General features: G+C 47.1%; 1 protein-coding gene across 3 annotated transcripts in view; it reads right to left on the bottom strand.

Annotated features, from left to right (window-relative positions):
• ACAP3 (ArfGAP with coiled-coil, ankyrin repeat and PH domains 3) overlaps positions 1-22,446 on the bottom strand; it is a 108,082-nt gene that overhangs the window by 15,812 nt on the left and 69,824 nt on the right. For all 3 annotated transcript variants that reach the window (XM_064470445.1, XM_064470446.1, XM_064470444.1), the window contains exons 7-17: positions 18,564-18,608; positions 18,022-18,117; positions 17,609-17,683; positions 7,936-8,048; positions 3,642-3,693; positions 3,074-3,174; positions 2,529-2,640; positions 1,742-1,950; positions 1,390-1,459; positions 1,160-1,254; positions 404-618 (exon numbers count right to left, since the gene is read on the bottom strand). In XM_064470445.1, coding sequence (XP_064326515.1) covers positions 404-618; positions 1,160-1,254; positions 1,390-1,459; positions 1,742-1,950; positions 2,529-2,640; positions 3,074-3,174; positions 3,642-3,693; positions 7,936-8,048; positions 17,609-17,683; positions 18,022-18,117; positions 18,564-18,608 — 1,183 coding nt within the window. The remainder of the gene's footprint in view (positions 1-403; positions 619-1,159; positions 1,255-1,389; positions 1,460-1,741; positions 1,951-2,528; positions 2,641-3,073; positions 3,175-3,641; positions 3,694-7,935; positions 8,049-17,608; positions 17,684-18,021; positions 18,118-18,563; positions 18,609-22,446) is intronic.

Genomic DNA, 22,446 nt, shown 5'->3' with positions numbered 1-22,446 from the left:
CCCACAGCATTTTGAGCAGCCAGAACCTTTCATGAGCATGGCCTCTCTTACAGACCAGGCAGGTAAAAATAAAAGGATTTGAAGTTTTAAAAACCAGGAAGCTGGAACACAAAGGAAAATGCACAAAGCAAGCTTAGAAGTTGCTGCATCACGCTAGTGTAATGATCTCCTCCTTTAGCCACAAGAACCTCCTTAAACAGATGGGAAACGTTAGGAAATGGCTATAAAGACCGGCATCAACACAGTTTTTGCAACAGCATTTCTGCACATATCTGGCAGGCTGCAGGTCCTGGAGAGAGAGGGGACCACGCATGTTATCAAGGCACCTGTGCACACACCTACCAAGAGTGGTGGGCAGGCCAACACAGCTCTGCCAGGGGAGCGGGGCAAGGGGGGTTCCCACCTGATGACAACATGGCTGGTGATGCATTGCCTGCTTCATGGCGGTACTTTCTACGAGCTGTGGGTGCTTTCGTGGTGCTGTTGTGTCTCTGGCACTTCTTCACACACCAGCGCCGAGGTTTCCGCTCATTCTCTGTTAGAGTCTCCCCATTTGGCAGCTTCTTCAGGAATTTCTTCTCCACATACTTCACCTTGATCCAGGCTTCCTTGTCTTGCCTAAGAGAAGAATGGCATAAAGCTGTGCACAGGGTCACGTCATTTGCCTAAAGCAAACAGCCACAAGGAGATGAAGCTGCTCTGGGTCATTTTATCAACCCGGCTTTGTGTCCTAAAAATCTTCGAGGCCTGTATTAAGAAGGGAGAGCTTCTCAAACCTAAAAATATCTCCCATTTCAAAGGAAAACTAAGAAGCGCAATGTGTAGCTGAGAGCAAAATGTGATGTTCAGCCCTAGGCAACACCATGCGCTTTAGTTACTTGTCTTTGTAAGGTCTCAGAGCAGGTGTAAACCCAGCGAGCCCTGGTTCCCAAGCATGTTTCACCAGGTTGCTGGCTGGTAATGCCCCACTGCCCTTTCTGAGAGTCAAGCTCAGGCTAAGTTACAGAGGGAGTGGGATGAGGTAAGTGGGGTAACTGGGGTAGTCGGGGCCCTCAGTGAAGGGCCAGTCACACTCCTAATCTGACTTTCCAGAGAGCTCAGGGTATTGGTTTGCTCCCCACAGGACTGAGAGGACCAGTGTGTGTGCACCCAGACTCACCTGGAGCTCCCTGCTGTTGGTTTCTTAAGTCCCAACTCTTCACACTGTGCCTCATAAATCTGATTCATGGTGCTGTTCCCCAGCTCGCACATCAGCTGCAACACAAGAGGGAATGAATGAAATCCTCAGGCGAGGAACTACCTTCCCTCTAAAGTCTAGCCTGCCACCAAGTAAGACTCCCTCCCCGTCCACCATTTGTCTGTCTCTTGCCATTAAAAGCCAACACTCACTTTCAGTAACTCTGGCTCCCAGGAGTCCAGTGTGAGAGATCGGACTTTTGAGCAGTGAACACCCAGACTCCTATTTATCCAAAAGGAAGAAAACCAAAATGGTTACATGCCTCAAAACAGAGCTGCTCATGCATTATAAGATGAACAAGATCAATCCAGTCCTTATGTATCTATCTATACAGACATAACTAGCCATGCATACATAGAGGTACCTGCACAGGTATCACAGCAAGCAATTACTTTTGAATCTGTACAAACATTATAGTCAGTTGTTATTCAGGCTCCACCCTTTTTTCCAGGAGCTTGCAATCCACCCCTGGCCGGCAGCACAGAGCGCACGTGCATGCAGTACCTGTGGATTCCAGAGCACTCGATGCACAGCAGAATGCCCAGGTTGATGCTGGCCCAGCGAGGATCCGGCTGACCACAGTCACAGCACTGGTCATTCCCAGGGATGCTCTGCACTCTCTGCAGAATGGTCTCTCCTTTCACACTGCGGTCCCGGGAATCGGTAGCAGAATCAATGCTGCTAGTTGATGGGGAAGCAGTTCTGTCCAGTCTCTGCAGGGGAAAAAAGGGTTCTTGGATTCTACAAAGCACTGTGGAATGCACCAGAGCTTTGCATAGCAGAGGCACTGACAGAAAGCATTACCTGAAGAAGAATAATCTAGGGCTAGTCCAAGAAGGGAAGGGGTAAAGCCTCATTAATCTCTGTTATTGCCACAAGACGGCGCTGCACCCCAGCCCTGCTCTGGGGGCGCGGGCAGCCCGGAGAGCATCCTCCGGCAAACTGCTTGCTATCATGGTGCCTTGCTTGCACTTGCCCCAGCTAGAGAGCAAGCTGTCCCCAAGGGAACACACTACCTAGGGGAACATCAATACAGAGTAATGGCAAGAAAGTGAAGATGTGAGGACAGCAGTGATTTAAAGCCTTGCCTTTATCTCAGCCCAGCTTTATAAGTGTGGCTGTGGTTGGTGAACAATTGTTGCCTTTGAGTAACCACTGCTATCAGCTCCCTTCCGTGAGGGCAGAAGAGTATTTCAAGATGGTCCACCCACACACACTGGACCTGCCACCAAAAGCCCACTATCAGGGCTCTAAGACACAATTACGGATCTTTCATCACCCCCTCACTCACTTCTATATAGTAGCTGTCAGGACTCTCCCGGTAGGCAGAAGCAATGCTAGCCTGAACAGCCTGAATCCAGGCCTGACGCAGCTTCTCCGAGTCAGCCTGCAGCATGCAGCTCCTGTGAAAGAGGGAAACGAGTTGGGAAGAGCAAAAGGACAGGGTGCACATTTTAGTCAAAATTGTTCCGCTTCACCCTCAGCGTAGACCTTCCAATGGGGGCAGCCCCTTGATTTGACAGGCAAAGGGGCAAAAATTAATCCTACAAGCTTGCACTGTCAGGTGTTCCCTCTTCCAGAACTCCAGGCGGGTCTGCTAGCTGTTTTGAAAAGCTGCCCGTTGCCAGTTTCACTGTCTATAGGTACATCAGGTATGTGTGGCCTCGATCTGGCTTATGCTGATGTCTGACAAACTTCAGAGGGGCTCTGGAGTACAGGCAATGGTATCTCCCAGTCAACATTTAACAGCCCAGCATCTGCTCAAATCTAATCTCTTGCAGTTCCATGCACAGTCCAGCTACCATCACGATGGCCTAGGGAAGCCACCAAACTTACTTGGTAGGTGAGACGACCTCAAAGCAAAACCTCCTCTCTATGTCTTCACACGGCTTGACAGTACAGAGCCGCAGGTCTTCCACCACTACCGTGAGGACATCCTGAAAGGGTGAGAACAGGCAGCTTTGTTGGCTCCCTGAATCTGTGTGGTAATCAGGCCTCTCAGAAACTCCTTCCCAAACCCTGCTGGTTAGCATAGGCTGAGTCCGGAGAGAGCGGAGCCAGCCCACCACCAGATATCTCTAGGGCAATAGGAAGGGGTTACACAGAATCAAAGCATGGGACAACATGCAGATGAAGTGGCAGGCTTACTGGGGGCTTCACCAACTTCCCTGGCTGAACAGGAATATTTAGATCACCACAAACACCATCTGCTGCCCCTTAGTTCTCAGTACAGTCTAACTTTGGAGCGCAATAATGCTTGAATAGGCTTGCTGTCCCTCTGATCCAATTTCCCTCCCCACTCCATCCAGCCCACTCCCCGACCATGGTGCAGAAGTCCCCAGTAAAGCAGGATACCAGACAAGTTGGCCCATCTGCCAGTGTCGTCTGGGGTAGCCTCACTGACCTTTAGCTTTTTCTGGTACACCAGCTGACTGTTCTGTATGGAGAACCACCTCCTGCGGGAAGACAGACAGACATCAGAAAGAGTGAACAGCAGAGCTACAGAGAGGCAGTTTGTTCTGCAGCAGGATCTCTCTCTATTTAAAAGGAGTATATTTTATTCCAAGAAGGTGGAAAGTAATGTCACGAGAAAAGCTCACGCTTCTCCAGTGCCCTCCCTTGGAGAACAAAGGATTTACGGCCTTAGGGAATGACTCCTGGCACTGAGATGTGACAGCAAGTGTTCTAGACACATCCGTGTACAGCAAGAAGGAAGGAAAGACAGGAAGAAACAAACGGAGGAGGGCAGTCCCATAGCACTGCCTACTCTGGGTCAGACGTCCATGCGTGCACACTGGCCCCGGTGCAGGTGGTAAATCCAGTGCCTGTGGGACACGTTGCACTGGTTAGGGCATACTTGCATACGTACGCAGTGGGCACACTTGACATTTACTGGGGAAGTTGGATTACTCGCACGTGCCATGCCAGATGCAGCGTGCCTGCTGCCTCTCCAAGCAGGCTGTCATAAGGCAAGCCAAGAATTCCTTGACATCATGAAGAAACTTCCAGGTAGGAAAAAGAAAAATCCATCTTAGAAACCCCTGTTAACTGGCAGCTTTACAAATAGAGTTGGAGAAAATAACACCAATGAATTGCACATCTTGCTGTTTATATATGCTGTGCTACTCACCAGGCTGATTTCTCTGTACCCACTACAGCCTATGGGAGGCCAAACAATGCCAAAGCTCCTGTTTCCTACGGCTAGAGTACGGACAGGTGCGTGTGAAGGGAGTCTACCTTCTTAGGAGGAAACAAATCACCAGGAAGCAGCTTTCCGTTAAAATACATGAAGGTCCACGTGATGCTGAGAGCAGAGGTAATTCCCTGGTGTCTTATTGTCAGTACTAAATCCAAACCCCCAAGAGACATCCTCATTCCAAAATACAACCTAAAATTTATCAATCTGATCATCTTCATGGAGGGCAATGGAACCCATGACTGTCACTAAGCTTCAGGAAGAAGGTACTGGAATATCTGAGCGTAAAGAATCAGAGTCTTGCAACAAGACGTTATTTAGCACATGTATTACGTACTCTGTTTGCAAAAGAACTAGGTTCCCTGGCAAAATGAGATAAGACAGGATTCTCTTTCTTTTGTAATTGCTGAAATATTAAACAGATAAAAGACAATAAAAGGACTCAACATGTCTGTGGAGAAATACGAAAATACAGGTGACTAGAGGCCATCCCATCTATGTGGGAGCCCATTTTGATGAGCTGACATGGTTCTGCGTCATTCTGAGCTGCTGTGACAGTTGCAGTCTGTGCTCAAGCAGCTCTGCTGTCACGTGAAGCCAAGTAGAAAGTTTGTGTCTCAGGTTCTGCTCCTGCTCCTTGCAGCTGTGCTCTCCTGCTCGCCACCCCAGCGCATGCACTTTGCCTGGTGCTGGCTGCGAGCCTGATATCCCGAGTCGTGGATTTTGCTGTTCTCTGCCTGCTCCCTCCCGCTCACATGAGGGGGAGGCACTGACAGTGAATAGTGAGTGACAGCGAGAAGGTGATAAGTGGGCTACAGGAGCTGTGAATAACTAAGATGTGGGTAGATACAGCTAAGAGTGAGTGGGACTGAGGAGACAGAGATGGCTGCGGGGAGGACACAGGCTGTGTATGACTGGGATGTAGGAGGATACAGGGGGGATGGCTGGGATTTGGGGGACAGGGAAAACTTAGAGCCCTTGACACCAACATTCCTTCACAGAACAGGAAAGCCAGATTGTCCCAGAGGGTCACGTTCCCTCCAGAGAAGTGTCCTTTGGAGTGACCCTTGAATTCACAGCCGAGAGAGTTGCTAGAAGGGAGTTGCCTGGAACCATTCCTCTCTATCACAAGAGCCAAGCATAGGTCGTGACATTAACCTGACACACTTTGGAACGACCTTCTGCTCCGCAAAAAGATGTGGAGTCAGTGAAAGCAGCCATGCTATGGGCAGAGGCTATACTTTGTTTAGGAAACAGCAAGCAGGAAATCCTAAAAGGTTGATAAAAATTCAGCCAAGGTACCTTCCCAGTGCAGCAGCTTGTGAGCAGTGAAATCACACACCATGATGCGCTGTGTTGTAGCTGCTGTTGTGGTTTGTTCCTGCAAGGGGAAGCTTAGTTCTTAGCTGTCAGGGGACCAGAGAGCCTGAGGGGCAACAAAATTATACTACATTTGACTGGAATCTCCTTCATACTAGGGGAAGCTTCAGAGAGAAGGAATCACTTTTCTAACCAATTCAGAGATCTCTAATAATTTCAAGTCTTTTTTCCATGCAAATACAGGCAGTTTCTGTGCATACCACAAACTGTTCACTGAACCATTTAGTGTTTATTTATTCCAAAGTCTAACAGCAGCACATTTCAGCCTTGCTGTGGTGTATTCTTTGAACATATCCCATAGCCATGTGAAAGATCTCTTAATATTGTATCATTTCCCTGTTATGTGAGAGGAGGAAATGTAGGTCAAAAAGACATTGATCTCATGCATTAGAAACTCACTGGAAGGGTTTCAATCCTTTTACACAACGATGTATGAAACCCATCGACTATCTCAAGGGAAACTAAACACACAAATAATCGAGCCAGGCGAGAACATGAAACCTTTGCTTCCACTTTCCCAAGGTCTCTGGCAGCTGCAGATACTCCTGCCTCGTGCAGGAGGCATATGAGCCTGGCATTCCCAGTGACTTACCAGATGAAATATTTATAAATTAAGAGCAGGGTCAGTGCACAGAAAGCCATTTCTCAGCTCCCAGCAGCACAGTTGATATTTCCACTCTCACATACCTCCCCCCACCCCAAAATAGACAGGTTTGATACTCATGGCATGTCCTGCTGTGTTAGGGTATCTCTCTTAATTGTTATAAATTTACAGGTTTCCTAGGGCAAGACTCGAGCTGCATTGTGCCCTGTCTTCCCTGCATGGAACCTGGTCATTCTTCCATTGTGGAAGGCGCTCTGGTTTTTCTCCTAGCATTTACTAAGATGCAGCAAAAGATGAGCTGGCTCATTCCACAATGCAGTGTAAGAGGAATATATAGCTTCACAGAAAGAAGCATACTTGGTTTTGAACAGGAAAATAATCATCACTTATGTAAACTACACAGCATCTAGCTCTTTTTTACTGATTAATGTACATGTCTCCAACACACCGATATCAAAGACCTGCAAAACAAGTGGCTTTGCAAGCTCAGCACATGAGTTATAAGATGTTGGTAGAAAATTTATGTGGTCTTAAACCACCATTGCAAGGAAGCAGATGCTTACTCCTCTTTTGCTCTGAGCTGACTTGGCACCATGTAGCCAGGTTACTGCGCTGATAAGGGTACATTAATCTCTCGAGACACTGCTTCTCTTGGGAGGACTTACTCAGGTGCAGTTATGCTATAACATGCCTTCAGGCTCTGATCTTGCAGCCGACAGGTTCCGAGCAGAATCACAGAGTCACTTTGGTTGAAAGGGACCTGATCAGATCACCTAGTCCAACCCTCCTGCTCAAGCAGGGCCAGCTGGAGCAGGATGCCCAGAACTGTGCCCAGAGAGATTTTGAATATCTCCGCAGATGGAGATTTCACAATCTCTCTGGGCAATCTGCTCTACTGCCTGACCATCCTCACAGTAAAAAAGCAGTTTCTTGTCTTCTGATGAAATTTCACAGTTTTAATACCTGCCCATTGCCTCCTGTCTGGTCACTAGGCACTGCTGAGAAGTCTGGCTCCCTCTTCTTCATTCCCTCCCATCAGGAATTTGTACATGTTGATAAGATCAGGCCCTCCAACCCTTCTCTTCTCCAGGCTGAAGAGTTCCAGCTCTCTCAGCCTTTCCTCATATGAGAGATGTTCCAGGCTCTTAATCATCTTCATGGCCCTTCACTGGACCCCTCCAGCAAGTCCATATCTTTCTCGTGCTGGGGAGCCCAGAACTGGACACAGTACTCCAGGTGTGGCCTCACCAGTGCTGAGCAGAGAGTTAAGGATCACCCCCCTCAGCCTGCATGCAAAGCCCTCCTAAAACAGAAGTCTCTGTATGCAGAAACTATCAAACCAACCTCATTTTAACTATTTTAGCTGTTTAGCTTTTAACTACTTCACTCAGAATCCTCCCAGTGATGCTAACAGTTGTTAAGATCTCACTAAAAGCCAAGTGCGTTCCTGTGCAGGCAGTATTAGCTGTGTTCAGAGTCCTAGCCCAAATATCAAATGGAATACAAGTTATGACTCACCGATTCCATGTTTTGAAAGCATTGCTAGCTCTCTTGAAGAGGTAGCCTTCCATCACCACTCCATTAGGGGCATCAACATTAAACTCCACCTTCGAGTCATCATAGGAGAAATCCTGCAAATAGAAAGAAACCGAGACTAACATGACTGAACTGTCTAGGACCAAGATGGGGATGAGCCTAATCAAAACATCAAGAGGAGAAAAACACCTATGTCAAACCCCTAAGGTTCAGGCAGAGCTGTCTGTCACAGCATATCCCCTATGCCTTAGTGGTCTGCAGCCATGAATAGCAGTCATGAATTATCCTCATTCCAGTAAGCTTATCTGTCCCTATTGTTTGCAGGAAAGCACTATACATGCTGTATTTCCCTCCTCTGGGAGTTGAAAAGGAGAAAGGCAGGTAGCTTATCATTGTGAGGGCTAAAAAAAAATCCCAATATTTGGGGCAGTCTGCAATGGGAAATAAAGCAATAGGAGTGCTTTGCACTGGCCAAGTGAGTTAGCAGTGCTGCTGCCACCTCTCTGCTCTGCAAGGGGCTAGGAACAGAGCAAACCCATGCCTTTTCACACAAGGAAAACAGGCATGATGATTTCTAGAGGGGAAGATTTATCAATTCCATTTTCATTAGCTATCATCACATGCCATTTCCAATCTGCGCTCATTCAACTCTCTATGCTATGCAACCAGTCAAAGCTGATTTGTCAGGTTTGGCACTGATTCATCAGATGGATCTCATGGATTCTGACAGCTGGTGAGCAAGACACAGAGCAGAGAGAATAGCAGCTGCTCTCACAGAAGATGGGATCCTTCCCCCTGGGCAATGGTCTGCCTCCTTCCCAAGAGAAACTAGGTCATGAAACCTAAAGGCCTCTCCCCTCTAACCCGGGGAACCAAGGCACATTGTCTCTTTGCACACCGATTTCACTCTAATTATGCATTCTACCCACATCTCCCTCTCGCGAGCGCAAATATTTCCCCCTGTACTACTTGGTTCAAAGACAACAGTGCAGTGACAACAGCCCCATTAAGTTAAGTGCCTTTCCTAGCTCAGCACATGAAGACCCTCGCGATGCTGTGTTGCTAGGCAACATGCACTTCACTCTCATTAAGATGAGTTATTTTCATGTTCAGGGATGCAAGCTTGCCTGGGAGGTGTCATAATAAGAGTAATACTGATACAGGGGGAGGAGAGATAATGGGACAGGACTAAGTCATTCCTTGGAAAGACAGCATGATGCCCAATTAGACACTGGAAACTGCTGTAAGGCACCCAATTAAGAGAGGTCTGCTCAGCCCCAAATTTTCCTGCTGTAAGAGGGTGAATCCCATGGGGGTCCTCTTCTGTAGATGCCTTTCATGTACATATTGCAAACAAAGGCCAGAGGGAATCTTCCTCTAACTTGTAGATATTTGAATGTGTGATTTTTGTAGAGCTGCTCCAAAGTGGCAATTCTATAAACTTGATGAGGATCTGCAGTATTTGTATGATAAATAATGCAAACATCCAAAAATCCGGACCTTGTGGAAAAGTACACAGCGAGCGTAGGGCAAAACCCTTCCAGGCACATCTTAAAAATGATCACTTAGCTGTGCCTCACTTTGTGGAAAAGGTAAAAATAAGGGTCTAAATATAATCACCTGACTTCTTCAGCTGTCCTTATATAACCAAGCAGTGTGATGGTAAGAAGGATATATTGCTGATGGGTGCAGGAGAAACAGATGGGCCATATGCGTCACTAGAGTAAATCCACTAAAAACCAGTGGAGTCAAGCCAGGTGTGAACTTAACCTCATTGAGTCTGTATTGTATCACACCTCTCTCCAAACTGAATGGCTAAAGCAGAAAAGCTGAAGGCGCATGGAGTTATTCCCTGCCTTTGAAAGAACTCTAACCTGCACCAAGCCCAGTTTTACAAAGAGAAAAACAGGCACAAAAGCACCAAGCACATGTACAGCTAAGACGAGAGAGAGCCATCTGGATGATGTCCAAACATAGAAACTCATTGCTGGGAAGACTGGCTTGTGTTTGCATTACTTCGAAGACACTTCCCTTCCTTGTTCTCTCCTCGGTTAGGAAACATCCCCAGGCCAAATTCTGCTTAGATTTCTGCTGGTGTAATTCCTGAGCAACTCTACTGCTATCAGCAGAACAACTGCAGAGCAGTTGGGGGCAGAATACATCGCCCAGAGCTGTAAGCTGGATTTGTAAAGTAGGTACCAATCAAGGGAGAGATCCAAGCGATAAGGACCAGTCTCGGTCTGCCTCTTATCCCTGGGGCGTGCGGCCGGGTGTTCCTCACGGGCACTTTGCTCCCTTCCACTGCACTCTGCTTGGAAGCACCTGAAGTCTTTGCTACAAAGTTATTGAGTGTTGAGAGACAAATGAGGTAAGGGAAAGGTGAGGGTGAAAAAAATGGGAAAAAAAAAACACCAGAAGTTACCCCGTGACCAGGATCATTATTCCTTTCACTGCCAGGCAAAGGCCAGAAGGGAGATATACAGAAATGGCTCCAGTAGCTGAAAGGCAAAATCATGGCAAGTGCAATTGTGCAACTTCTGGCACGCTAGAGCGAGCTCAGACTATTGGCCTGGACAACAGATTCCTAGGCACGTCGTCTTGCTGTAGCCCACAAGGGGAACTTTCTAACCACAGCCATTGAAAAAGAGAGGACAAATTTCTTGAGAGTGAGTTACAAGAAGCTCTGTTGAACCCTGATTCCAGGTCAAAGCTAGCTTAGAAGCTGTCTGAGGAAATCATCTTGCCAATGGTGTTGAAACATCATGGTACTGTGTGGCCACAGCTGGATACACACAGATGTGTGACAGTGGATCCCCTTAACTGGCAGACCTGCCCTTATCGTGTCCCCGTGTTTGTTCTAGTTGTTCACACACAAAGATTTTGATCCTGTTGGTTCTGGGAAATAAAGTCCGAGGGTCCTGGCTGATGGACACAGCTGCTGCCAAGCACATCAACTCTGCCACCAGTGAGTCTCTCTAACTCTTACAAGGGATGTTCCACACAGAACTAGGAAACGAAAGCCTTCCAACCTTGTAAGCCAAGCCACGATGTCTGGGAGGTGCTGGTGGAGAAGAAATGTGTCACCCACTCTGCAACATTCACAGTAACTTTATTGATTCAAATCTTACCCTTCACAAAGCAGGGTGAGGGAGTGCACACGTATGCTTTCTCTTTCCCCCCTCTTTTACTACTTGCTGCTATATATGAGATTTTAATGCATGATTTTAATAAACTACCTTTTACCCAGTTCTTCCCACCATTGCGAGGTACACAGAGTAGGCAAGTCTGCACTATGTGAGTTTGGACTGATTTATTAAGTCTGCATTTAGCACTTCATTGTCTCTGTAATAGGAAAATGCTTGACACAGAAAAGGCTTCCTAGGACTGGAATCTGAATGGCTTTGGCTACAACTGCATATGCAATCCTGATTAGCGACAGCAGTCACACGCTGGATCACACAGTGGTAAAATAAATCGGATATCTTCCAAAATAAGAAACGAGATCTCTGCCATCATCTGCTTCCCTTTCCATCCCTGACTTCCAGTAAATCACACCAATCTTGTCTCCTCCCCTTCTCAGTCCTGTCACTCTGAGTTTACACACAAGGCTGCCTGGGAACTGATATGCTTTTAGAAATGACATCACAATGGTTTCCATGGCAGCACACTGAATGCTGCTGAAGCAACAATGAAGTAACATTCCAAGAGTCACATCCATAGGGATGTGAAAAAGAATAATAATGCAGACACTTTCAAACCAGCAAATGGAAAGCAAAAACACAGAGCAAGCACAAACAGACCTGTGAAAGAAGAAAAAAAGAAAGAAGAAAAACCAAAAACAAGAAGAAAAAACCCTATTTGAAGGCTGCCTCACGGCCCGCTCAGTTAAGAACTCCCTTGCCCATCTCCACGCAGCATGCACAGAGGCTGCTTGCACTGCAGAGGCCAGGCAAGCTCTTCCAATTGCTCCTGTGAAGCCAGCTTTTCATGCAGAGCAAATGGCTGATGAAATTAAATAAACCTCCAGCTTCAGTGAACAGATTTAATATGAACAGTGAAGGTGCCCCTCATAAGCCTGGAATACTTGAGGCGGGGGGGCGAGTCGTCTAAGTAAGGAGCCCTGCCTAAGAGTGTACCCACTGAAGTAGGAAAGTCTTGTTTATGGGTTCATTCCTATCCCAAAAAGCACAACACCTGGCTGAGAACAGATAGAACCTTTCTCTAAAATACCAAGACTTCCTTAAAATTCTTTAAAATACCATCACTATGGCAATGGCCCTCCCTGAAAAGCCACAGCATTACTCCCTCGGTGTGTCAATTCAATGCAGAAATAACAATACTGTCCTTTTCTGTACAATGCTTTAATTTCTACTGATAGAAAACACTGTCAACACTAGGCAATCATGACCCATGGATCATCATTTCAGTCCAAGTGTTTTTTGATCTTCACAGAAACATATCTTACTGCTAAACCTCCATGTGTTTTACTTTCAATCAATACCATTTAGGATGAGCGGCAACACATGCAATACACGCTTTCCCCCATAGAAGACAAAGACTTAATCCAAAAGTGCCCACTTTACTTAAGTAACTAACGATGCTCAGTATTTAACAAGAATATTATGTGCACTCTAACAACATTATGTATACATCCATGCATTGAAAAGAACTTCTCCTGGAGGTGAGTTAAAAGCTGAATGTGACTCATTTGGCTATTCGATTCCAAAGGGAACATTATTCAGAGGAATATTCACATTCCCTAAAGATACACACACACCCCTTTCACACGAACACTGCTGCATGCACAACCTGTTCTCTTCTGGTGACTAAATACATTTCAACTTTTTCTCTATCTGGCTATTTTTACCTCTGTGTATACACTGTGTGCGATCCAAGACCCTCAGAGGCAGATGGAATTCGGAGGAGGGCTCCCCCACCTACATTCCCATTCGGCACAGACGGCTTGCTTTCATTCTGGCCAAATCCCATTTACAGACCTTTTGTTTCTTAAATTTCCTAATGCCAAATGATCTTCCTGCTCTGCAGCTTGCCAGCAGATGATGCACGGAGATCTGTGCCCTGCCTCAGAGCTTTTCCATCCCAGAAACAGAACCAAACGCATTTGCTCTCCTGCAGTAAAGCAGCTTTTTGGTCACAGCAGCAAGCAAGGTCCTACGAGCACAATCCTTGCTCCCCCAGGGAAAAGTGGCTTCTAAACTTTCTCCCCAAATCAAACCAACCCCGCAAGAATCTCCTTACCAGGAGGTATTCAAGCCTGCTGAAAATCTTCATGACGCCAGCTGCAAGGGAGGTTTTGCTGCTCTTGCCTAGATAGCAGGGAGCAGCTCTGCGTGTCCTCTCCCTCTGTTCGCTCTCTAGAATAGCATCTCTGCTAAGCACTGTGGGCTGGCAGGGAAGGAGGGATTTCTTTTTCAGCCCCTTCTTTACCCCTCCTACTCCTTTTTGGGGAGCTATAAGCTCTGCCTTTGGCTCCTGTCAAAGCAAGGAGCACTAGGCAAAGGAAGTCTGCTGGCCTCTGGGGACCACCTGCTTACCCCCTCCTCCTGCCTCCTATTCACAGTCAATCAGCTTAGAGCAAGGGCTAATTATCATACAGCTGTCACAGAGGCACAGAAGGGAGTGGGAGAAGCCAGACAACATACAGCAAAGTTGACAGGAAGATGCTCACCGAATGCCTCCCTGACCTTAACAGAGCCAGGCTTGTCTGCCTTTAGCAGGGTGCGCTTCCCCCAGCTTCCTGGAGCAGAGCCACCCTTTGGCCAGTAATTCCACCCCTGCTCCACTGCAGCCACAGAAATCAGGGTGTTGATGTGCCACCTGGCCCCTAGTTTGTTATCTACCAGCTGGACGAAATGAGGCGGAGAGCTCTGCCTTGGCCTCCATCCTCCCTTCCCGTGCGAACAGGCAACAGAAGCACAATGGGCTGGGGAATGGGTGTGAGGCTGCAGAGGAGCTTTCACATAGCCCTGTATTCTCCCACTTTCAGAGCCCGGCCTGTCAGTTTTGGTGCAGTGGAATGATTTGGGGAGGTCAGGATCTGCGAGGGAGGGCTGGTTTAAATGTTACCGTTTCTCTCCTCATTTCCCATTGGAAAAATTTCCTCGGCCTGTGTGTTCCAGTCCTAAGTTTTCCAAAATTTTTCTCCTCAGGGGTCTGACCTACACCAGGACCTGTGTGTCTCTGTGCACCCATCTGAAGCAACTGAGCCAACATAAAAATGTACAAACTCATTACATGCATGGCTTAAGACAGTTTAGCTCAACGCACAAGAGAAACGGGGGAAGCCACAAGTCGATCTCCTCAGCCTTTGCAGGAATGGGTTCCATGCCGCGTCCCTGCACACATGCATCCCGCACACGGTCAGAGGAAAGGCACCCCCAGCCTTCGCACTCTCCTCTCTCTTTGCACAACAGGAGGATAACTCAAATATTTATTATAGCCATAAAAATTGAGACTCTTCCTTTCCTCTTGCTGATTTTATTGGAGCCCTTTTTGTATAAATGAGCATTATTTTCATATGAAGGCTGAGGCTGCAAATGGAGCTCTTAAAGGTTTTGGAGCTGGGAAGGCAGAGAGGGCAGCAGTTACAATGACAGCTTGAAATGATGGCTGCCCTAGGAATCTGCCCCGAAGGTGGCACATGTTCTGTGAGGGAAGAGGGGGAAAGGGTGGTGTAGGAAAAAGGCACCTGAATTCCAGCATCCAAGAAAATAGTCAAGATTTGTGCTGAGTTCTTCTCTCCTAACAGATTTATTTGAATTAAAAACAAGAATGAAACAAAATGCCACAGACCACTTTCTTATGAACTCAGCTCTTAGAAGGCTGCCCTCCATGCCTCCCAAAGATGCCCACAGACAATTCAATGAGCACGGCCCTATCTTCAGAATCTGTAGAGCTCGCCCACCCCAAGAACACGTCAAAATATATTATTTAAACCAGATTCCTTCCCTTTCTGTCATGCCTTAGCAGGCTGTTTGGGAAGACACTGTACTGAGGAAAAAAAAGGATGCTTCTGCCACTCCTCTCTAATTAAGTGCAACTAAATCTCTCAATTTTTCAGGAGACCAGAGGGTATTCCAGGCTCAGCATGAAGACATATATTCGAATACGTGCTCTGCTCCCTCTGGAGACAGCAAGATGCTCACCAGATGCAGAGTGCCAAGCCCCATTGCAAAGGGAGGAGCAACAGTGACTCAGAGTAGCTGAAAAGCAGCCTTATAACATTTCCAGGCACGAAGCTTTAAATCCTAAATTGCAGTAGGGATGTGCAGAGCTCTTAGATGCTTATGCACACAGAAGGCCACAGCTCTGTGCGTATGTATCCTGATGAAGAGTAATTGCTCGTTCTGCCTCTTGGAACCTGACCTCTGCTTCATTCCCTGCTAGTCCAGTCAGCAAAGCCACGTAGAGATTTAACTGAAATGCACTGTGCTAGAGAGATTTTTCATGTTCCCTCGAATGAAGTCATCACTCCAGCAGTCTCAGGGGAACGGAGAGTTCACAAATGGATTCACCCCTCCCTCAGAACACTTAACCAAAGGGAGCATTTGCACAGGCCGGTTCACAGGGAATGCTGTCATTAGCTTTCAAATCTGGTTATGTTTCCATTTCATGGGTTATGACTTTTGAGAGAGAGCATTAGAAAGAAAACAACAGCCACTTAGATTCCTCCTGTTGAGAAGCATCGATCCACACAAGTGCCTGCCAGATATGGACTCCTCAGTGATTCCTAGTCAGGGCTTGGTTCGTGAACAGCGATTTCTCAGGGTTCTCTGAAATCCCCTCTTACTGTGCCCATAGAGCATGAGAAGGAGAGAGTGTGTGTGTGTGTTTGTGCATGTTGAAAGTCTGCCAACACCCTCTGTTATGAGCCTGTGCAGCCAATTCACCTCCCACCAGAGCCATGGTCCTCAAAGGCTCCTAGGCACCAAACATGCATTAAGCGCCAGCCAAGTACTGCTGCCGCTGCAGTACTGAACTCTGAGTCAAGACTGACCACCATACAGAGCAGAGGGAACTGAAATCTTATTTTAGCACAGGACTGAAAACAACTTTGATGAGGATGGAACCAAACTCACTTGAAATTGGCTTTAAAATCACATCTCCAGTGTGCAGGTTACAGCACTAATGCTATGGCAAGGTTTCATTGTTTTGCTTTCAAAGGCCGGACTTAGCAAATAGCCAGAGCAGCAGAGTGCTAATTCTGAGCAAGGGAGATGCCAGAAGAAGGAAATACATGTGGGTACTCACCTGCAGGAGGGTCTGCAGGGGCAGGTCAGCAATCCATGAAGGAGAGAAGGAAAAAAAGAAAAAAATTAGTTGATGTTTCTACAGGCCTCAGATTTTGAATCATTTGCAGATGAATGGTCTGGAAAATCAGAGCCTACATTAACCAAAGATGCCTTCCTTCTGAAGGCTCAGATTTGTTTGATAATAAATCCTATTATCTTGCCAGTTCATGGTGTTTACTCCCAGTTACAGCAGGTGAGAGCACACACATACTGGGTTACCATAGCTCAGCTGAAAACAACAGCTTGCTCAGCCTTGGCAGCTCTATTGCTTGGGTCCCCACGGACCTTTCCAAAGTTATGCTGCCCAAGGCTGTAGCCATGTCGTGTCACAGGAGCTAAGCTAGCGTCACCTGAACTGCAGTTTGGAGCAGACTTGCATGAAAGAAGTTCAGTGCAGCACACTCCTCTCTCAACAGCAGCAGAGTCCTGCTCACTCTCCCCCACGACCCATTACCATCACTCCAGTGCAGTGTGAGCTCCCTATGAATGACGAAAAGGCCCTGCAGCAGGTCCTGTCTATAGGTACCCCAGGGGTGCATCCACTCACTGGTCTGCCAGGTGATTTAACAGGGACTTTGCCATCTGGCTGGGCTGGGCTGCCTCACCATGGGGCAAAGCAGCGAGAGTCAGGGAGAAGTGTCAGAAGGGACATACTCATACTGCAGTAGCTGGAGATCATAGGGCTTGTCAGACAAAAGCTACCTTGGCTCAGCCAGAGGAAGGATGCAAGAGTGGGGGAAAAATGAAAAAGAAAAGGAGAAAAAGAAAAGGAGAAAAAGAAAAGGAGAAAAAGAAAAGGAGAAAAAGAAAAGGAGGGAGAAAAAGAAAAGGAGGGAGAAAAAGAGAAGGAGGGAGAAAAGTGTTCTAACCTCTCCCCAAAAGCAGCTCTGCTATGCAGTCAAGTTATTTTCACAGGCAGTTACAAACAACTACATCCACTCCTCTATCTCAGAGCCATTTAGAGAACATGAATATTCCCACATCCTCAGTAGCAAAGAGTGAGACAAAGCATAGAAGGAAGGCTTGCTCAGAGGCAGAGCAGGTCAGTGGCAGAGCCGGGAAAACCACCCAGGTGCCCTGACCCATGGGGTCCTCCCTGTGTCCCACTCCCTGTGTCCGTAGCTGAATGCCCTCCATTTGATCAGGCCTACCTACTAGCTAGACCTCCCAGCCTCCACAACGCCATCACTCTCATCTCAACAATTTCTTCTTTACTGCTCCAGTCTGTGAAGCGCTGACCCAGCAAGGCCCCTCATCAGAGGGCAGTTGCTGCTGCGTGATCCAGGCAACCGCACTGATGGAGAGAAGTGCTGCTTGCACCAAGCTACAGCCCCGGGACTCACCCTCTGCTGTATCAGCGCATGCTTGTGCTCCATCTCCCTCTTCTCCACTGCAGAATCAATCACCAGCTGGTCCAGCTAAAGGCAGGGAGGAGAACACCAGGTATAAAAGTCAGGAAGGAGGTTTATGAGCCACTGTCCATCTCTTCTTCCCTGCCGGCTTACACCAGCCCTACCTAGCATAAGAAGTTCCCTCAAGAGGGGAAAAGGGCTGTGTTTGGGTGTGCACTGAAAGTAACCATAGCTCTTGGCTGCCACCCCATAGCGCAGCATGGCTTATTGAACATCCGACAAGCGTGATGCTCTGACTGCTCCCTGATTACCAAGTATGGTAGCGGAATAGCACAGACGATGTCCTTTCAGGGTGAAAGGGTACAACAGGCAGATTCAGTCAACCATATTCCCTGGCCCCTCACCTCTGTGGCTAGTTTCTTCATGTAGGGATCCAGTTCATGGAGAAGACTGTAGCCCTGCTGGAAAAAGGTGTACTGGGCATGCATAAAGGACAGCATCTGGGGAGGGAAAAAAAAGCAAGGTCGGAACAAGTTCTGGGACAAACTGAGTATGAAAAGTCCTTATCCGTTATTACCCACAAACAAGTCTCTTCAAGGTCTAACCCTGTCCCTTCCCAAAGCAATCCATCCGTTAGATGCCTCTTTCTCCTTTCTTCCTCTCACAAATCCTCTACTCTGTCAGGCAACCCCTGTTGTGAGTACAAAGCAGTAAAAGCAGTGTCCTTCACCAGTCAAAGTCCCCTCCAGTTCTGGCCTGTAGAGTATCTTGCTGGTCCTTCATTCTCCCCTCTTGTCAGCATACCTGCAGCCCCCAGAGCCGTCCCAGACAGTATCTCCAGGGCAGACCAAGGAGTCGGTATGTCAACCCATGCAACCTGAAAGGGAGAGGGCTGCCTTTCATTGAGTCACTGGGAGCAGCCACAGAAAACACAGAGAGCCCTTACCGCATCCAGTATTTCAAACTTCTTCTTGGCCTGCAAGACGTTGATCTGCGAAGGAATCAAGATAAGACTCTCAGCATCAGCAGCGTTAAGCAGTTTGGCATGGAGATCTAAGTGTGAACAACTTGCTGCAATACCCATAGCAGCAAACCACAAACTATTCAAAGTCAGTTCCAGAAAGTTAGTTTTTAAAAAGATCATTCTGGTGAGTTCCAGGTGGAATGAAAAGCACAGATGCATCTTCTGACCTGGGCTGCTACTGATTAAGGTTGCTGCTAGGTGTATGTCTGTATATGGGCTGAGGACAAACAGTGACCCCGGAGTGCAATTTGGTATCACATGAAGGAGATGTTTAATCTATCAGGTCACTGCTTTGATTTCTTGTAGCAGGCTGAGAGGTCACCAGTGTAGCGTTACAGGTTTTTTCAGTAATCATAGTGAAGCCAGCCAGGAAATTGTGGTACCCGTGAGGGACCTATGGTCTCAGTGTGCACACCCTTTGCACAACCATTTTTCTTGGAGAAAAACGCATGGCTGACTGCCCCAGAGACCGTCACATCCCTTCCACACAGAAGTAGCAGTAGCTCAGCATTTCCAGTGCCAGGCCTGATGTGTTTGGGCTCCTGGGGTGGAAGAGGAGGCCTTCGAGGACATTCAGGCATAAACCTCTTCCCTGGCCAGGGAAGAACTGCAGTACCTCTTACAAGAGCAAGATCGCATTGCTTTGGAAATGCACCCTGCTACTGCAAAGGAAGCACTTTGGAGCATTTACTGTAAGGATAGGAGAGCCTGGCCATTCCTCCAGGAGTCCTATGTCACTGGAAAAATAAGTGCTAACCCCTACTCCGTGCAATTGCACAGTTACAGCACGTTTTGGAGTGAACAGCAACCTTTACCCTGAAAGCAATGACAGAAAGACCGGAATAACTCAGGACTATGAGGTATGTAGGAAGAACAAGAAAAGTATCTGTTCATCGCCCTACTAGTGAGACTACAACCATCGGCATCTCTTGGAAATGAAGATAAAACTATAGCAAATTCTCCTTTAACTGGGGACAAAGGCAAACTCTGTGGGACCTAGTACATTTCTCTGGTACTGGGCCAAGGATCTGGAAGTGAAAAATAGCCCTGAGATTTAATAATAACCAAAAAAAAAGTAAGAGGCTGAGAACAGACCCAGGAGAATATAATATCAAAAGTAAAAAATGAATAGCACATAGTTACAGACCCCACGAGCTACACTGGGAAGTCGTAAAAGTGCTGCAATTAGCACTGAAGAAACTGTCAAACACAGCACAGGGTTTCGTTGGGCTTCAGCTGCCAGTGTCACAAATAATACGTTACCGTGACAGACAATCAGTTCCAGTGTGTTAATAACTCATTTATAAATGCAGCATCAGTTTGCTTGGAAGCACTTTGCTTGCAGTAACTGAACCTAAAAGTAGGTAAAAGTTACCAAACTTCTGGCACCTGTCACAGCTCTGCTTGGAACAGTATCCGTGAGGCACGCCACGGTCAGCCTCCTGATTCTGTGCTAGGCAACCTGGTCATCAGCTCCAGCGACACAGGAGGGGAGACAAAGTAGTTTAGGTACATCCCCAGCCTCCTAGATCCCTCTTTTCTGTACCCTGCATACTAGGTTTAAAAAAGGAGGAAAAAAAAAAAAAAGAAAGGACTGGAACTCGCAACCCTGCTTTATACCAACAGGCAGTTTCACTCCACAGCAGTAACTCTTCCTGGCCATTTAAAGCCATAAAACAGCCAATATAATAATGGAAAAGGGCTACTTTATAGTGAAAAGTCTTGCCCTGAACTGTGCTTTACTGGATCATGGTCCTTTTGGCTCTCTTCAATGTGTGCAAGTCATCCTTCGAGTTTGACCATGCCAATGTCAGGCCTGTTGGCAAAGCCAGAGACGATGAAGATGAGTTCTGCAAGATGTGAAAGGTGCAACAGATCCACAAAACAGGGTCTGTCTTTCTGGAGGCTGGAGAGAAAACAGGGCGCTGGTTGGAAGACTCTCTGCATCTAGCATTTACAGGAGGACCAGCTGGGACTTCTCTGCCAATACAATGCCCACCATAGCTGATTCTGCCATGGCAGATTCTGGGACTTGATTTTTGCTGTGAGCCAAGTTGTCCCTTTTCCCACGGATCTGAGTTGGGATTTGTGGTGGGAGAGCTTAATTTACTGCAATTAGGATATAGTTTTAATTCTTTATGAGTGGGTGACCTCCAGTTGTGTGGACATTCACGGTCAGGAAAATATCTCCTTTCAGCTATGAAAGAATAAAATAACTCTCCTCACTCTATCCTTAATTAAATACCAAAGGATGCTTGGACAAGTTCATGTCTATGCATTTCAAAACTGATGGATTTAGACTGGTACCTTGCAGTGGGCCAACAGGGAAACCTCCCCAGTATTGGATCAGCACGTTAAAGGAACTCGTCCTCTTTGTCAGTGGGAGAAATGGAGGGAGCTTACTAGAGCGGGACCTTGCCAGCAAATACAGCTGCATTCACGTCTAAAATCCTAGATGCAAAAAATAGCAATCTTAAAGCAGGATCAACGATATGCATTATTTATACTTTAAGGGGAAAGCATTGCCTTTCCACCCGCAGCTGCCAGAGCATGTGACATCAGAGACTACCTCATGATCAGACAGAACATGTTGGCAGATGGTCTTAGTTTGGTGCTGCAGGAATGACAGCTAGTGGAGACACACGTGGATCAATATTAATACCGAATTTGTCTGCTTAATATACCCACTGCCTGAAAGGACAGACTTGACATGAAGTCTGTTAATGATTCAAAGAAAAATCCTTGACCATTCTGGGTGCAGTGAGTGCTCTTGCAGGAAATCTCCCACTGGGAAGAGGAATTCAGTCTAAGGCAGTGTGTTTAATTTCTCTTGCTGAAAAAAATTATTAGTATTTCCCTTCTCAGGTGCACTGTAGCATTTTTAGGAAGGAGAACATATCACAGACATGAAGAATCATGTCAGTACCATGAAAGGTGTAAACATAGGTAAGCACACATTCCCACAGACTCATAGCATAATACAGGTTGGAAGGGACCTCCAGAAGTTCCAGTTGCCTGAGCCAAGCAAGACGGACTTCAAAGTCGTATGAAGGTGCTCAGAGCCTGGTCCTGTTGACTGTGAATCTCTTCAGGTCCCTGTTCCAGTGCTGCGTAACTCTGAAAACTTTTTTGCCTTATATTCAACTGGAATTTCCACGGTTGCAACATATGCAGGTACACACCGTGCACACACATACATGTACACACATCCCTCCATCCAAATGCATGTTTCACGTGCACACGCACCCATGTGGAGTTTCAGGCATGAACACAAGTACACACACGTGGATCTTTCTATGCGCACACAGGTCCAGACATCCGCCCTTAAGGACATGTTCTACATACAGGAGCAGACAGCAATTTGCAGACAAGTTCGGTCCCTCACTTTCAGTAGTTTCACACCAGTATTTGCCAGACTCTCTGGAGAGTTATAAAGATCAAAGCAGCTAAGGATTTGGGGAATAGCCTCCCCTCTCTTACACCACTTGTACCAACATCCTGTGACTATTTCAAGCAGATGTGACCAGCTACAGAACTCACAGCCCCACCAGTGAAGGCCCTCTCACCCCAGCACAGCCTACTCTTTCATATAGACAGGCTGGATCATGCCAAAAGGCAGCTCAGAGAACCCTGGCACCTACCGCAGTACAGGGCTTTGCTAAGGCTCACATGTGTTCATAGTGGTACAACTACACCAGCGCCTGGAACTGCAGCAAACCTTGGTGGTTTCACGCTCCATCACGCACCAGCCCTAAGGAGTCCATCCCTCAGGGGGCAGAGGGCAAAATGTCTAATGGATTAGTAT

The sequence above is a fragment of the Phalacrocorax carbo genome, chromosome 20, assembly GCF_963921805.1.
Source record: "Phalacrocorax carbo chromosome 20, bPhaCar2.1, whole genome shotgun sequence".
NCBI lineage: Eukaryota > Metazoa > Chordata > Aves > Suliformes > Phalacrocoracidae > Phalacrocorax > Phalacrocorax carbo.
This window is presented reverse-complemented; position numbering and strand designations above follow the sequence as displayed.